General features: G+C 37.7%; 1 protein-coding gene across 1 annotated transcript in view; it reads left to right on the forward strand.

Moving 5' to 3' along the window:
* Window positions 1–18,012, forward strand: part of CHM (CHM Rab escort protein) — a 189,460-nt gene that overhangs the window by 131,802 nt on the left and 39,646 nt on the right. Inside the window, 1 exon segment of the mRNA XM_033233292.1 lies at window positions 10,350–10,427. Coding sequence (XP_033089183.1) covers window positions 10,350–10,427 — 78 coding nt within the window.

An 18,012-nucleotide genomic window follows, 5' to 3' on the forward strand; every position in this document is an offset into this window, starting at 1 on the left:
ACCAAAACTTTTTTTTTTTTTTAAAGACTATGAGAATGACTGATAAGGATAGCATACAGAGGAGTCTTTATATCAATACTCATTCTGTGTGGCACTTCTTACAAATCACTGGTTTTTTTTGTTTTGTTTTGTTTTTTTCACTTGGGCATAAGATACAGGAAGAAAATACAGAGGTGACAGAGAACAAATGCTGCCATTATGAGTTACACTAGCTTCCCTTTCTAACAAAGACTGGTATGGGGGAAAAAACAAATGAGAAGCAGTATGAAAAATATATGTGCACATGTAACCATATACCTTTCCAAGAGCACAAAATACTTCCTATGTTCTCATCTAAATTAAGAGGATATTTAAATGAATTATCACAATTCTGTCTCATTATTAAACTTCTATAATATTTCCCATCATTCACACTAACTAGTTCTCAACATTCTTTACATTCTTGTGTTTTTTTCCATGTAGTATATATCCACTGTTAATAAATTATATTGTTGAAAATCAGGTAATTTTTTGATGATTTACTGTAAGTAGTTATAGATGCCCCTATATCTTGGCATCTATAACTGTATTTAAATGCATTTGAGGCCCCATTTAGCCTAAAAATACTTTATAAATTAATTTTCAAAGAAAAGGATACTTAATAGTATTATAAAGTAACAATATATTTCATAAACTTTATACTGTTTCATAAAAGGAGGTCTTTATAGACAATTACATTTAATTTTGGTTAAGTGGATTATTTAGGCTTTTGATAATGTTATAGCCTGTGGGCATATCGTTTTATATTTTTTTAACATTATACAGCTTCCAGTGGATTCTGAATTTATTCCTTTGTATTTCTTGTAATGTGGAAAGACATTTAAAAGTTATTTTTCTCCAGTGGGGAATTGATTCAATAATATTAAGTTTTATCTAATGATCTTTTTCTGTGTGTGTATGTGTATATGTAAACATGGTCCATCTGACTGAAATGGAAAATTCAGTAGGTTGGTTGGTAACAACTCATGTATAGCTGCTTACAAAGAGCTTAGAAACACAGGTACTGCCATTCACGTGGCATGAAGATATCCTCAGGCAAATTGGAACACGGATTATGTGGTCTACTATACATTTCTGCAATTGCAAAGGTGTATAGCTACATACACGTATACATTTTTCATACTGCTTCTTGTTGTTTTTTTTCCCCATACCAGTCTTGACTGTTAGAAAGGGGAGATATGTGTAGCTCACAATGGCAGCATTTGTTCCCTCTCTCACCTCTGTATTTTCTTCAGGTATCTTATACCCAACTGACAGGTTTTTTTTCCTGGTCTTTTTGGGGGCCTTAACCTAACTCAGCGTATTGATGTGGAATGGGCCTGTAATATTTCATGTACATATGGGCTCTTTCAGTATCAATAGGAAATTGATGGTGAAGATTGGTCTGATTGTCTTGATTACATCAGTTTCCCCTATATCAGTATTCCCCTATCAACAACAGGAGGCAGACTACCACTTGGGCGTATTTATTAATCACATTTATTGATTTGCATATGTTGAACTAACCTTACATCTCAGGAATAAAGCCTACTTGATTATGGTGGATTAGTTTTTATGCTGCTGGATTCAGTTTGCTAGTATTTTTTTGAGGGTTTTTGCATCTATGTTCATGAAGGATATTGGCCTGAAGTTTTCTTTTTTCATTGTGTCTCTGACAAGTTTTGGTGTCGAAAGACGCTGGCTTCATAGAATTAGTTAGGGAAAAGACCCTCTTCCTCGATTTTGGAGTAGTTTCAGTGAGATTGGTACCAGCTCTTTGTACGTCTAGTAGGATTTGGCTGTGACTCTGTGTGGCCCAGGGCATTTTCTGGTTGGAAGACTTTATTACTGATTCAGTTTTAGAACTTATTATTAGTCTGTTCAGTATTTCAGTTTCTTCCTTGTTCTGTCTTGGGGATTGTAAGTTTCTAGGAATTTATCCATTTCTTCTAGAATTTCTAGTTTATGTACATGCAGGTGTTCTTATAGTCTCCGAGGGTGTTTTGTATTTTAGTGGGGTCGGTGATATGTCACCTTGTCATTTCTGATTGTGTTTTTTGGACCTTCTCCCTTTTTTTTCTTTATTAGTCTAGCTAGTGGTCTACCAATCTGTTTATTCTTTCAAAGACCCACCTTTTGGTTTCCTTGATATTTGTGTGGATTTTCGCATCTCAGTTTTGTTCAGTTTAGCTCTGATTTTGGTTATTTCTTGTCTTGCTAGCTTTGGGATTGGTTTACTCTTGTTTTTTGTTTTGTTTTGTTTTGCTTTGTTTTTTAATTCTTTTAGATGTGATATTATGTCATTGAGGCATTTCTAACTTCTTGGCATTTAGCGCTATAAGCTTTCCTCTTAATTCTGTGTTAGCTATGTCCAAGAGATTCTAGTATGTTGTATCTTAGTTTTTGTTCATTTCAAAGCATTTTAAAAAATTTCTGCCTTAATTTCATTATTTCCCTAAAAGTCATTCAGTAGCAGGTTATTTAATTTCCATGTAATTGTGTGGTTTTGAGTGATATTTTTGATATTGACTTCTATTTTTATTGCCCTGTATTCTGAGTTTAGTTGGTTTGATTAAAAAATTGTTGAGAATTGCTTTATGGTTGAACATGTGGTCAATTTTAGAGTACTTGCTATGTGCAGATGAGAATATTGTATATTCTGTCATTGTTGGGTAGAGTGTTCTGAATTCGGGTCCTCAATATCTTGGTTATTTTTCTGCCTCAGTAAATCTAACACTATCAATGGGGTGTTGAAGTCTCCCACTATTATTGTGTGGTTATCTAAGTCTCTTCGTAGGTCACTAAGAAGTTGTTTTATGAAGCTGGGTGCTCCTGTGTTGGGTGCGTTTAGGATAGTTAAGTCTTTTTATTGAATTGAAAGCTTTATCATTATGTAATGCCCTTGTTTGTCTTCTTTGATCATGTTTGGCTTAAAGTCTGTTTTGTCTGAAATAAGAATAGCATCCCCTGCCCTTTGTTGTTTTCCATTTGCTTGATAGATCTTTTTCCATCTGTTTACTTTGAGCCTATGGGTGTCACAGCATGTTAGATGAGCCTCTTGAAGACAGCATACCGTTGGGTCTTGCTTCTTTATCCAACTTGCCACTCTGTGCCTTTTAAGTGGGACATTTATCTTGTTTACTTTCAAGGTCAGTATTGATATGTGAAAATTTGATCCTGTCATCATATTGTTAGCTGGTTGTTTTGTAGACTTGATTGTGTGGTTGCTTTATAGTGGCAGTGGTCTATGTACTTTAGCATGTTTTTCTGCTGGCAAGTATCTTTCTTTTACATATTTACATACCTTGAGGACCTCTTTTAAGGTAGATGTGGTGGTAATGAATTCCCTTAGCGTTTGCTAGTTTAAAAGTATTTTATTTCTCCTTTGCTTATGACACTTAGGCTAGATATGAAATTTTGTGTTGCAATTTCTTTTTTTAAGGATGCTGTATGTAAGCCCCTAATCTCTTCTGGCCTGTAATGTTTCTGCTGAGAGGTCTGTTGTTAGCCTGATGGGGTTCCCTTTGTACATGATCTGCCCCTTCTCTCTAGCAGCTCTCAAGACTTTTTCTTTCGAGTCGACCTTGGAAAGTCTGATGACTGTGTTTTGGGGATTGTCATCTTGCATACTATCTCACAGGGGTTCTCGGAATTTCCTGAATTTGTATGTCGACCTCCCTAGCAAGGTTGGGGAAATTTTTATCGATAATATCCTCAATTATGTTTTCCAGGTTGCTTGCTCTATCTCCATCTCTTTCAGGAATGCCAATGTGTTGTAGGTTTGGTCACTTTATGTAGTCCCATGTTTCTCAGAGGTTTTGTTCAGTTTTTCAGTTCTTTTAAAAATTTTTGTCTGTGTTGATTCGAAGCATCAGCCCTCAAATTCTGAGGTTTTCCCCCTCAGATTGGTTTATTTTGTTATTTATGCTTCCAGTTGCATTATTAAATTCCTGTAGTGAATTTTTTTTTTATTTCCAGAAGTTCTGTTCAGTTCCTTCTTAAAATGGCTAAGTCATCTTTCAACTGTTGGTTCATTTTACTGCTTTACTGGGATGCATTGTTGAAACGCAGGTTGCTTCTGTATCTCATTGAATTTTCTTCCCATCCAGGTTCTGAATGTATGTCTGTCATTTCAGCCATTTCAGTCTGGTTAAGACCACTGCTATAGAGCTAGTGTGGTTGTGTGGAGGTAAGAAGACACTCTGCCTTTTAGGGTCGCCAGAATTGTATTTTGTTTGTTTTTTCTTTTTAAAAAAACGTTGATTTTAAGTTCAGAGCTACATTTGCAGGTTTGTTACATAGCTAAACTTGTGTCATGGTGGTTTGTTGTGCAGATTATTTCATCACCCAGATATTAAGCCTAGTACCCAATAGTTATTTTTCCTGATCATCTCCCTCCTTCCAGCCTCCCCAGTGTATCTTGTTCCCCTCTATATGACCATGTGTTCTCATCATTTAGCTCCCACTTATAAGTGAGAACAAGTGGTATTTGGTTTTCTGTTCCTGTGTTAGTTTGCTAACGATAATGGCCCCCAGCTCCATCCATGTCCCTGTGAAGGACATGAGCTCATCTTTCTTTATGGCTACATAGTATTCCACAGTGTATATGTACCACATTTTCTTCATCCATTCTGTCATTGATGGACATTTAGGTTGATTCTATGTCTTTGCTATTGTGAAGAGTGCTGCAATAAACATATATGTGTATGTTGTCTTTACAATAGAACGATTTATATTCTTTTGGGTATACACCCAGTAATGAGATTGCTGAGTTGAATGGTATGTCTGTCTTTAGGTCCTTGAGGAATCTCCACAGTCATCCATAATGGTTGAACTAATTTACACTCCCACCAACAGTGTATAAGCATTCCTTTTTCACCACAACCTTGCCAGCATATGTTATTTTTTGATGTTTTAATAATAGCCATTCTGACTGGTGCTAGATGGTATCTCATTGTGGTTTTGATTTGCATTTCTTTAATGATCACTGATGTTGGACTTTTTTCCATATGCTTCTTGGCTGCATGTATGTCTTCTTTTCAAAAGTGTGTGTTCATGTTCTTTGCCCACTTTTTTATGGGGTGTTTTTTTTTTTCTTTTAAATTACTTTAAGTTCCTTATAGATGCTGGATATTAGACCTTTGCCAGATAGATAGGTTGCAAAAATGTTCTCCCATTCTGTAGGTTGGCTACTCTGTTGATACTTTCTTTTGCTGTGCAGAAGCTCTTTAGTTTAATCAGATCCCATTTTTCAGTGTTGCTTTTGTTGTGGTTGCTTTTGGCATCTTCGTCATGAAATCTTTGTCCATGCCTATGTCCAGAATGGTATTTACTAGATTGTCTTCCAGCGTTTTTATAGTTTGGGGTTTTACATTTAAGTCATTAATCTATCTTGAGTTAATTTGTACATATGGTATAAGGAAGGGGTCTGGTTTTGATCTTCTGCATGTGGCTAAGCCAGTTATCCCAGCGCCATGTATTGAATAGGAATCCTTTCCCCATTGCTTGTTTTTGTCAGTTTTGTCAAAGGTCAGGTAGTTGTTCGTGTGTGGTCTTTTTTCTGGGTTCTGTATTCTGTTCCATTGGTCTATGTGTCTGTTTTTGTACCAGTACCATACTGTTTTGGTTACTGCAACCCTGTAGTATAGTTTGAAGTCAGGTAGCCTGATGCCTCCGGCCTAGTTCTTTTTGCGTAGGATTGCCTTGCCTATTCAGGCTCTTTTATGATTCCATATAAATTTTTAAATAGTTTTTTTTCTAGTTCTTTGAAGAATGTCAATGGTAGTTTAATGGAAATAGCATTGAATCTATAAATTGCTTTGAGCACTATGGCCATTTTAACAATATTGATTTTTCATATGCATGAGCATGGATGTTTTTCCATTGTTTGTGTCATCTCTGATTTCTTTCAGCAGTGGTTTGTAGTTCTCCTTGGAGAGATCTTTCATCTCCTTAGTTAGCTGTATTCCTAGGTAGTTTATTCCTTTTGTGGCAATTGTGAATGGGTGATCTTTCCTGATTTTCCTCTCGGCTTGACTGTTGTTGGTATATAGGAATGCTAGTGATTTTTGCACATTGATTTTGTATTCTGAGACTGCTCAAGTTGTTTATTAGCTTAAGAAACTTTTGGCTGAGACTATGGGGTTTCTAGATGTAGGATCATGTCATCTGTAGACAAGATAGTTTGACTTCCTCTGTTTCTATTTTGATGCTCTTTCCTTCTTTCTCTTGCCTGATTGCCCTGACCGGAATTTCCAATACTGTGTTGAATAGGAGTGGTGAGACGGGGCATCCTTGTCTTGTGCCAGTATTCAAGGGGAATGCTTCCAGCTTTTGCCCATTTAGTATGATATTGACTGTGAGTGTGTCATAGATGGCTCTTATTATTTTGAGGTATGTTCCTTCAATACCTAATTTATTGAGCATTTTAAACATGAATGGATTTTGAATTTTATTGAAAGTTTTTTCCACATCTATTGAAATAATCAAGGATATTGGTCTGAGATTTTCTTCTTCTGTTTTAAAACTCTGCCAGTTTTTGGTGTCTGGGTGATGCCAGGGTTCCAGAATTCTTATGGTGGTTGTTTCTCATCTGTGTGAGCTGGTGTTTAATCTCTGAAGTTGCTGGGTTTTATATTTTTTGATTTCCTTGAAGTTTATTTGTGATATAAGTTGGGTTTATTTCATTGGTTTCCTTTCTGGGTACTTTCAGGTGGCCAAGGCTCAGCTCACCTGTCCTGGGCTGCATGCTCTAACCCTAGGTGGCTGGGACCAGGCCTGCTGCTTTGTTCTGGTTTATTGAGGTCAAGCACCTGCTGTGCTGGAGAAGGTGAGGTGTTCCCATTCCAATGGCAACAATTCTTCAACAGGGGCTGCTGGCAAAAGTGCTGCAATTGGGCGTGGGAGGCACAGAGTGGGTGCTGTGGCAGCTGGGGCACAGACAAATGTACACCAGCAGGGTGGTGTTGGGCTCCATGGGTGACTGCAGCAATGGTCTCGCTGAGGGAGGGGCTCCCAGTGTGTCAGTGGGACTACGGTTGGTTTGTGTGTGCATGGGCACTGATATGGTGGTGGTGGATTCTTATACATGTGGGCCCTGGCAGCGTGGCTTGGGGAGGCTGTGGCTGAGTGCGCACCGTTGAGGGGAGGCTGCAAGTGGATGCTCACTGGTGGAGGTTTGTGTTCAAAAATACACTGATGGGAAGGTGGAGACTGCCAGTCAATGATCTATGACAGTGAACTCTGGCAAGGATTTTGTCAGGGCAGCTGAGGCTGTGCTGCAAGCAGGTGTGGCCAGAGCAGATACCAGCAGATGGTGGGGGGGCGGGGGGGGGTTGTTTAGATCACACCAACCCAATCCTGCAGGTAAGATAGCCTTGCACTCTCCAGGTCCAGCTGTTCACAAAAGGGTAAAACCCCCTAGAGGAGCATGGTGAGCCTTAGGGGATGGGCTCCTTCGGCTGTGCTCCACTGCAGGTCTTCCCATGCCAAACCTTCTGGGACTCCAAGTAGATTGGATTTCTGTCTCTACCGACTCTCCAGGCAATTCTCCTTGCCATCTCAAATGTCCATGGGGCTCATAGAGGCTCCTGCAGCTAACATTCCAAAGGTCTGTGACAAAGGTAAACCATTCTATGCCTATGTCACTCACCCCTTCTTTAGGAGCTGCTAGTGACCAGGACCAAGTTCCGGTGTTTGGGAACCCCATGGACTATTCTCGGCCTCCTCCCTTTTCAGCCCTAGGGCCTGCATTCTTTCTCCCTATATCCACTCTCAGTGCCTTCTTCCTGAAGATCTGTTCGCAGTGTGTTTGTCTACTTGATTGTCTGGTCTCTCTTGGTGGGAGAAGCTTTTACTGGCTGTGTCTAGTGTGCCATCTTGGCTCTTCTTCTTCCAAATCATTTTTTCAAGGTTCCATTCTTTCCCCACTGCTTTGTAATGCCACCTCTGTCATCATTTCCATACATTCATGGATCTTTCTGTTACTTTCCTATTGGTACCATAACAAACCTAGTAGCTTATAACAACACAAATTTATTATCTTACCATCCTGGAGGCCAGAAGTTTAAAACTGGTTGGCAGAACTTCATTTCTTTTCGGGCCTCTAGGAGAGAATCTGTTCCTTGTCTTATCTAGCATATAGAAGTTGCCTGCATTCCTTGGCATGTGCCTCACTTCCAACAGTGGGATCACTCTGATGGCCACTCCTGTCTTCATATCATCTTTTTTGACTGTGACCTTCCTGCCTCCTCCCCTCCCCTCCCCTCCCCTCTCTTCCCCTCCCCCCTCCCCCCTCCTCTCCTGTCTCCTTTCCCCTTTCCTTTTCTTTTCTTTTTTTTTTTTTTCCCCACAGAGTCTTGCTCTGTCGTCCAGGCTGGAGTGCAGTGGCACAGTCTCAGCTCACTGCAACCTCTGCCTTCCAGATTCAAGTGATTTGCCTGCCTCAGCCTCCCGAATAGCTGGGATTACAGACGTGCGCCACCATGCCCAACTAATTTTTGTATTTTTAGTAGAGACAAGGTTTCACCATGTTGGCCAGGCTGGTCTTGAACTCCTGACCTCTGGTGGTCTGCCTGCCTTGGCCTCCCAAAGTGCTGGGATTACAGGCGTGAGCCACCGCTCCCGGCCCTGCCTCTTTTTTTTCTTTCTTTTCTTTTTTTTTTTTTTTTTTTGAGACAGAGTCTCACTCTGTCACCTAGGTTGGAGTGCAGTGGCGCAATCTTGGCTCACTGCAATCTCTGCTTCCCAGATTCAAGCAGTTCTCCTGCCTCAGCCTCCCGTGTAGCTGGGATGACAGGCATGCACCACCATACCCGGCTAATTTTGCATTTTTAGTAGAGATAGGATTTCACCATGTTAGCTAGGCTGGTCTCAAACTCCTGACCTCAGGTGATCCACCTGCCTCGGCCTCCCAAAGTGCTGGGATTACAGGTGTGAGCCTCTGCTCCCGGCCACCTCTTTCTTTTAAAGACACTTGTGATTATGTTGCACCCACCAGAATAATCTCCCAATCTCAAGATCAATACATTAATCACCACTGTAAAGTCCTTCTTGCCAAGCACGGTAATATATTCACAGGAACCAGAGATTAAAATGTGAACATCTTAATGGGAGAGTGTATTTTTCAGCCTACCATAGTTGTCTTTTTGGACATTCCATTATTATTTTCTTGTGTTTTTGATTCATTCACCCTAAGCATACCCATATCTCAGTCAGATAGTTATACTAGCCGAATAACATTTTGAGGAGTTTAATCCTGCTATTTCTTTTGTCTGCTCACTCAAAGTAAGATGTGTTTCCTCATGTGTTGTATAATTTTAGATTATAAACTCATTATCTAGGTATCTGTGGCAATCTCATGTGGCCTTAGTTAGTCTTATTCCACCACAAAGCTTTAGCCATTGCTTCCCCTAAGTGTCCAGGAGTCTACTCACTGACCCAGAGCCACTTCTCATGATATTTTATATTTTACTGACTAAGAGCTTCTTGTATCATATAGTGGTATAATTTCAAACCCCTAACATGTATGAGGGCAGACTACTGATAATATTAATAAATACACAGTGTAGTCTTCCTCCATTCAGGGATCCACCCAAACAATTTTTTTTTTTTCTTGTTTTCTCCTTCTTTTAGTTCATGGATTTCTTTTCTTGGTTACCCTTTAACTGAGGCATAGCTCTTTAATAATCCAGACATTATAAGAAAATATCTCCTTTTCTACTTACTGCCTTGTTTGATCTTAAGGCCTCTCCTCTCCTTATGTGTGCATTAAAATTTACGCACTTAGATTACTACTGAGATAGGCACACTCCCTAGGGCTTCTGCTGCATTAAGTCATGCTTACTGCTCTAGCTTTCAGTTCCCAGTTGAGTTTTGGCTACGGGAGATTTTGCTTACATTTATTGTAAGTAAAATATCTAGGAGTTTTCCAGAGTCTTCCGTGCTTAATTCCTCTTTAACACTTCTCAATGGTGATTTCTCTTGGGTGTGTCATACATACATTACCTCTTGAGACTGTTTGTGTTCTTTGTACCTTAGGTAGGCAGGAGCTGATTTTCGGGGGATAATTGGCTCTTGCTTAGGACACTTTTGGTTTGGTCACAGTTCTAAATGTCAGCATTATATTATTATCAGTAGCACTTCTACTGTGTCAAGATATTACTAATCTTGCCTCTGAGAGACTTTTAGTACTATGATAGAGAAAATAATACATTATCAAATTTTTGTTTTCTGTAATACCAATTATGAAGTGTAAAATACTTAAAAGAAGATACTTTTACCTTAATTTTCAACCCATTACCCTAATTCTTATTTTCCTGTTCTCTTCCTAGGATGTGTGCAGTGTTTGGTGGAATTTATTGTCTTCGCCATTCAGTACAGTGCCTTGTAGTGGACAAAGAATCCAGAAAGTAAGGATGATATAAGTCACCTTCGTATATATGTATATATCCCAAACACAGGTGAAAAATGCTGAAGTCAATTTAAAAAAAAAGATTCTTCAAAGATCCTCCTTGGTATTAATAACATATCAACCTTGATTAAAAGTAATTTGTGTTTAGGTCCTCCAGAACAAGAATAGTGAATTCAGAATATAGAAACTAAATTAATTTCCCTGCAATATGCCTATAGCTCCTGGTCATCCAAGCTTGGAAGACAAATCATTTCAGCTACCAGGGGGTGGGTGATGAGTGATGTTAATTTTCCTTGTGGCCTTACCTCCTCTAATGATTTTCATCAGATGACAACAAAGCCCTCTGTTATTGCATTTTTAAAAATGGAATTCACCTAAAGACTCATCAGATTAATCTCTGCTGATAATGCATGTCACTCCAAGAGAAAAGATTTTAATGAGTTTTTTAGGTAGATTGTTGTCATAAACTATGCTGCCCTCTTATCTGAGGATAAATTTTTTACAATAGTATCAGGCCTATCGGCTGCTTTAGCATTGAAATAAGAATTTACCTGTTCTTTAAAAGAGCTGAACACCGTTTGTTTACTGTGTATTTTATATTTCAGTTATAATCACTGGTCTGAATTACACTGGATAAAATATTCTCTGATTTCTACCTTCTACACTGAAACTTAAATATTTTAGATCCAGTTTTTTAGAGACTGTCTAAATTGCTATGTGTTTTTCTTTTTTGTTACACGTTCTCAACAATCTACTGACCTGTATTTCTTGGATGATTGTTTTTAGGAGTATATAGTTAAATAGTATTTTTGAGGTTATAAAACATTTTAATATTTGAACTGGAAGCTTAAATAATATAAATTTTAAGCTGTTTCTTTCATTTTACAAAAGTTTTGTATCGTCTAAATGACATACAATGTCTCTTAACTTCTTATAGACTAATTGTAGTGAAAAAACTAGTATTTTTGAGGTATGGTGAAGAAAATCCTCAACTCTAGAAATATATAATGCTTAGATAGTAAATTTGCTTTAGAAGAGTAATTCTGTAGTATAAGATAACACTGATACATATTTTAAAAGGCTTGTAAAGTACCTTTAGCACTTTTATAGAAGGATAGTACAAAATGAAACGTGATAATTTGCAGAGAAAAATTAATCCCTAAAGACCCAGGATGTTAACATCTTGATTCCTGAAGAACTCTATGGAAGTTAAGGAATAGTTGTCTTTAGACTTCTAGAATCATTTTTCTTTGTGCATTCCTTCTGCTACAAGAGTATGTTCCCATGACAGAAAGCCAGATAATGAATTGCTTATTTGGTGTTTATTTACTTAGATTCTTTTATCCTTGGGGTCCCATTTCAGTCCCATGTGACATGAATAATTTGCATAGCTCATGTTTTTTTTGTTTTTTTTTGTTTTTTTTTTTTTTTAAGATATGCTAGTATAGTAATTACATTTGTTGAACTAAAGGCTACCTTTTCCTTACCTTTGACTTAGTTTTTATGACATGCTCTGAACAGAGGAGCTCTTTTTTATGATCCGGTACAGATTCCGGTTGCAACAGATAGCTGAAAGCTAATGGTCTAGAGACCAAATGAATCTCTAGATTGGTGGTTTTCAAACTTTAGTGTGCCTAAAAATTACCAGGTAATCTTGGCAAAAATGCAGATTTCTGTTCTTCACCCTCAGAAAGTGAAATTGGTTAATATGCTTAGGGGGAATGCAGTAATTTGCAGTTTTAAAGAAAACCCCAAGTGAACCTAGTATAGGAAGTCCTTAGATGACACTGAGAAACACTGATCTATAAGGTAAAATTGAGGGTTTAGTTAAGGGTACTGTGTTCCATGGCAAACTGGGATCTCTAGGTCTTAATTCAGTCTAATCCTTATCAATGTGAAACTGCCAGATATACCGACAGTCAAATGTGAATTTTAAATAGCAGGCAGACTGCTTCTAAGAATATCTTCATAGAAAGACATGTCTTGTTTTATAACTTCTAAGGCATGAGTAAAGGTTGGGTGGCCCTTGAATGAGAGGAGACTTGGATTTCCATTAGTGCCATGAATGACAGTAGGCAAATCCTTTCCTCTAGACCGGATCCTTTATCTGTAAGATGAATGACATGGACTCTGCAGTCATCTCTGGATCTCCTTCTAGATTTGACATGCTTTGGTTGAGTTATTTAATGCTCTTAGAAAGTACTTGGCTTTTCCTTAATGTTTAGAAATAAATTATCTTAAAATATTTTATGTGCTCAAATGTAAGCCATTCTCTCATAATGCATAATCTTCAGTCCCAGTGAGAAATTTTTAAAAAGTTGAACAACTTGGATGTGCCTGCTTTTATGAATGTAAATTAAATAGCACACAGTCTTCTTGTGCTATTAATTATATTGTTATATTACTAGAACCCCAGTTTTCCAGTGAGCATCATCTTCATGTCCTTGTTTTTTTAGAATGCAATGATTTTGAATTCTGTATATGAATCTCATCCTGGAAAATTTATTCTAAGCTATAACTATGTATTTCTGTAACTTGACAGTTTTAAAAACTTGACCTGTAATCATAATACTACTGTTATCTACAATATTCTCACTATACTAAATTGCTTAAGTGATCTTTAAAAGTTTTAAGAGTCAAGCAATACTTGAATAGTAGAAGTTCATATTTATACCTTCAGTAATAATTACCATATTTATATTAAAGTTTTCCTCTTTAAACAGATCTAGCAAGTCAAATAGTCTTTATAAATACCTAAAGCTAGCATTGACTGAAGTTGGCTCAAGTCAGTATATCTTTACCAAACACAGCTTTGCCATTCAAAATCAAATATACAAGAGAGATAACCAGTAATAGGAGATATTTTGTTAGGATTTGAAAATAAAGGGAGGGATAGTTTTTTTGGGGAAAAACCTTGACCTTGTATTGGGCAAATCCAACATACATTTCTTTTTAAGGATTCAAGGCTGGCTTAGACAGTTGTTATATTCTAAGTATAATTAGGGTACCAACTAAGGAATCTGCAAAGATTTGCATTTGTCTCCTTATGGTTTTAGTTTGCCTTTCTTTTCCTAGTTTTCTATATATAACACTTGACATCCCCTCTCCTGTTTAGGACAGTTAAGAACTACTTATACTTTGAGTCAAAGTTCTGAGTTTATTCTGTGATCCCACAGACAACATCAGAACCCTCTGTCAGTCTCCACTCCCCACTGTCATGTTCCCTTGTGTGATCATTTCATAAGTTCTCTTTAAGAAAAGGCAGGATCTCACTGTCGTATCTCCAGAACCCCCCTACAGGTTCCTAGTAGCCATTATACTCAATAACTTTGACTTAAATAAATGGATAAAGATTAAAGACTGACTATAACCCTTTTTGTGCTTTTCTTTGCACTGTCCATTTAGGAAAACTGAGAGAGGCATAAGTGATCACAGCATTGAGTTTAATGTGGTGATTATACATCAAAATACTGTACCAACTTTGAGAGAAGAAATAGGGCATTGAGGAGACACATTAAATCATGGTATATGGAATATGTAACCAAATGCATACCTATTTTCAGCCAGATTTTATTTCTCGCTTTTGTTTGATTGGTTCTCCTTTCTTATTTGGGAGGACGTAGGTATGTATCAGTGGTTCTTTTCTAAACCTTTTCACTAAATTCTAATACTGCATGCTTCTGTTGACTTGACTGTTTTTGGAAACACTGAATGTTCTAGTTGAACAGTTTTCTTTTCCTTTGCAGCTATGCTGACCAGGTAAAACTCCTGTAAATTAGATCTGGCCATTTAGTAGCATAGTATTTGATATTTCAGTAGGGTAGAAAATCTTGGACCAGGACCAGATACATCAGTAACCAATAGTTGTAATTAATTACTTCAGCTACTGTTTCCTGTGTACTTCAGCTGTCTCACTTACCTGCTTTCCTACTATGACTCTTTCTTGATGTCAGGAATGTATTTTTCTGATGTCAGGAATATTTCTGATGTCAGATATATTTTTCTGATGTCTATGCCTTTTTTTTTTTTTTTCTATTTTTGAGACAGAGTCTCGCTCTGTCGCCCAGGCTGGAGTGCAGTGGTGCAATCTCGGCTCACTACAACCTCCCCCTCCCAGGTTCAAGTGATTCTCCTGCCTCAGCCCCCCTAGTAGCTGGGATTACAGGCACATGACCAAGCTTGGCTAATTTTTGTATTTTTAGTAGAGACGGGGTTTCGCCATGTTTCCAGGCTGGTGTCAGACTCCTGACCTCATGTGATCCACTGGCCTCGGCCTCCCAAAGTGCTGGAATTACAGGCATGAACCACCATGTCCAGCTGTCTATGCCTTTTCTAGATACTTGGAAGTTAGTAATGAATAGAATGTTAGACCAAATTTGAGGTGACTGACTCTTAACACCATTTGTCATTGCTGAAGCACTGATTTTAGCATGGCCTGCTTGCAAAATGGTAGTGGTCATATTCTAGATACTTAACATCTGCCAACCCCCATGCTAGTTGTTATGGGGATAAAGAAGTGAATAAAACATGGAACCTACCCTTGTAGACAAGGAGACTTCAGTAAAGAGTACAGCTCTAAAGTTAGATAGATTGGATTTGGATCCTGACTTTGTCACTAGCTGTGTGTACTTGAGCAATTGTTTAACTCTCTGTGACCCAGTTTCTGTATCTAGAAACTTGGACAATTGACTACACCTACCTTGTAGGTTATTATAAGTATTAACTAAATAGATAAAGTTGTAGAACCATTTGTTACACATTTTAAGTGCTAGCTATGTTAGCTAACAGTAACTGTTAATACAGTTGGAGACCTTGGAATCCAGTGGTGGGGGATACCTATTGTGAAGATTCTTCTGTGCTATGCTAGTAAGGAATTTGGACTATAATCAGAGATAGTTTTAAACAAGATTAGATTTGCTGCTTTTAAGTTGGTAATTCTGACAATGATTTGGAAGAAGCACTGTGATGGAAAGTAATTCTTCACCTCCTAAATCAGAGATTCTGTATCATTTTTTTCCTGTCTCTACACTATTCACAAGTACAGAATACTTCATTAACCATCCATCCATTCACCCATCCATGCAACAAGTATTATTTGTTTTCTTTGTGCCAGGCACTGGGGATACAGCAGAGAATAAGACAATCAGGGTCTTTGTTCTCATGGAACTTAGAGTCTACTGGGGGACATTACAGAACAACTAAATTTATAAGATAATTGCACATTGAGATCTGTTCAGTATGCACATCTGGCCCCCTCCTTATTTAAAAAGCTTCAGTTCCTTTATATAATCTCAGAATAAAGTGTAAGACCTTTTTATATGACACATGATGGGTGAGACTCTGTAATCTGGCGTCTGTCTCCTTGTCTGGGCTCATCTCTCTTCCCTACTTGCCTTTCATTTTATTGTCACATAATACTGAACTGTTATGGGTCTCTGTACCTGCTCTTCTCTTACTTGCCTTTGTAACCCTGCAAATGCTGCCTTTCTACCTGAGATATCTGTATCTTTATTTGCTTGCTTAACTGTATGTTATCCTTTAAAAGCAATAAATGTGTCACTTCCTCCAAAGAGCATTCCCTGATACTCCACCCCTCCACCATAAGATGAGTTAGGTATCTCTTCTATTACTGTGCAATTCCCTATCCTTATCTTTTATCACTGGACTTTGCTATTGTCTTAAAATTGTCTCTGCCTGAATCTTCAAAAATTGTCTCTGTCTGAATCTTGTCCTTTAGGGCAAAACATTTTTATTCTTACCTCTTAGAACAGCACACATGGTTGTTATGCTATACATTTATGTTAAACAAATGAACTACCAATTTGCTAGCAGGTTATCTTATTAGACATTATAAGAGTCTAAGGCAGTATCAGTGGAGATGGAGAGAAGAGGCTAGTTTCAGGAAGTATTTATAAGGTGGAATCAAAATGTTATAGCAGACTAGATATAAGAAGAGATTTGAGGTCGGAGAACTGCTGGTTATGCCATTAGCTGACATAGGGATTCCATGGGAGTGGGAGCAGGTGAGGAGCCATGATAAACTCATTTTGCAGCATGCTAGTTTTAAAAAAACGCTTGGCTAATAATACTGTATTTTTCCTTGAGATTTGGTAAGAGCCGGTTTTAAGTTCCTCATGACACCCACAGATGGTAATGATGGGTGGCGATAGATGTGTTAATTTGCGATAATCACTACACAGTGAATATCAAGTCATTACATTATGCACCTTGAATATATACAATTTTTGTTTTTCAGTTATTTATTAAAAGGGAGCTTGGAGTCTATCCAGAAAGTAATAGATAATAGACAGTTACAAATATGGTTACAGAGCTTAGCAGAGGTCAGAGCCATAAACTATAGATTTGAAGTTATTTGCCTGTTAATGGTGTTTAGAACTATTAGAGTGTTTTTCACCCCAAAAAAAATGAGTGGGAAGCATTTGAAATGGTTTTATGAATGAAGTGGCATTTGAACTAGTGTGTTTGAGAAAGCTCAGAAGGGCATAGTGACTAGGGAAAATTACTTTGTTTTCTTTAGTGATTGAGAATCTTCTAATTTCCTTAGTACATTTTCCTTTAAATTATTCCATATGCGATTTCTGCTTTCTTTATCATAAAATTATTTGGTATATTCATTCTGAAGATCACAGAGATTGAATAATCGTTTTAGTGTTATTTTTCTCTTCTGGGCCAAATTCCAGATACTGAGTTTTCATCTTACTATTTTCTTCCTCATCATCATTTTGCTATTTACACACTTATATCATTGAACCAAGAACTGAATAACTTGTGATTGTTGATTTAGAAAGCTTAGCTCTAGAAATGTTCTCTCTGGCTTCAGTGTTTTGTATGCTCAGCTTGGTCATTGTGTCCCTGTAACTGGGGACACCTGTTATGTTCCTCCTCAAATTACTATTTATGAGGCTCAGCAAGGCCCTCAACTAAATCTTACATGATTTAATCTTTCCTGGCTTCCTCAGGTTTACGTGGGAGGGGTATTTTCATGACTCTGGCAGCACTGTTTAATTTTGCTGCTTTCTGTTAATTAAATGTCATCTGATTTTTTATATGAATCTTTATAATACAAAGACTAAATTTAGATCAAAATCAATGTTTTTTTATTCATTGTTTTCCCAATTAGGCTGAATATATGACAGTAAGTTAAATGTCTGAGAGGAAAACAAATCTTATTGCTTGCTTAAACATGTCTTGATTTGAGCAGCTTTGCTTAAGCCTAGAGCCTTAGTACTTCAGCATAATATTATCAGGTGAGTCATGTGATTATCATCTACCAGACTGAGACTTGGGCATATATGACCATCACCTCAATTTTTGCAGAAACAAGTATTTTATCTGTACCAATAGCCCTTGACTTTTCTCCACCTAGCACAACATAAAAGATACAACAGTAACAGTGGCACGCTTGACAGTGATTCTTTCCTGGGATTTGGGAGCTTATCAGAATCTCCAGGGGTACTTTATAATTTCAAAAAGTCCCCCAGGTGTGATTCTGATTTGCTTCCTTCTCCTCCTTCTCCTCTGAGAATCACCGTTTCATTAGAAGCCTCAGCATAAATAAGCAC

The sequence above is a fragment of the Trachypithecus francoisi genome, unplaced genomic scaffold (genome assembly GCF_009764315.1).
Source record: "Trachypithecus francoisi isolate TF-2019V2 unplaced genomic scaffold, Tfra_2.0 Contig01451, whole genome shotgun sequence".
Taxonomy (NCBI): domain Eukaryota; kingdom Metazoa; phylum Chordata; class Mammalia; order Primates; family Cercopithecidae; genus Trachypithecus; species Trachypithecus francoisi.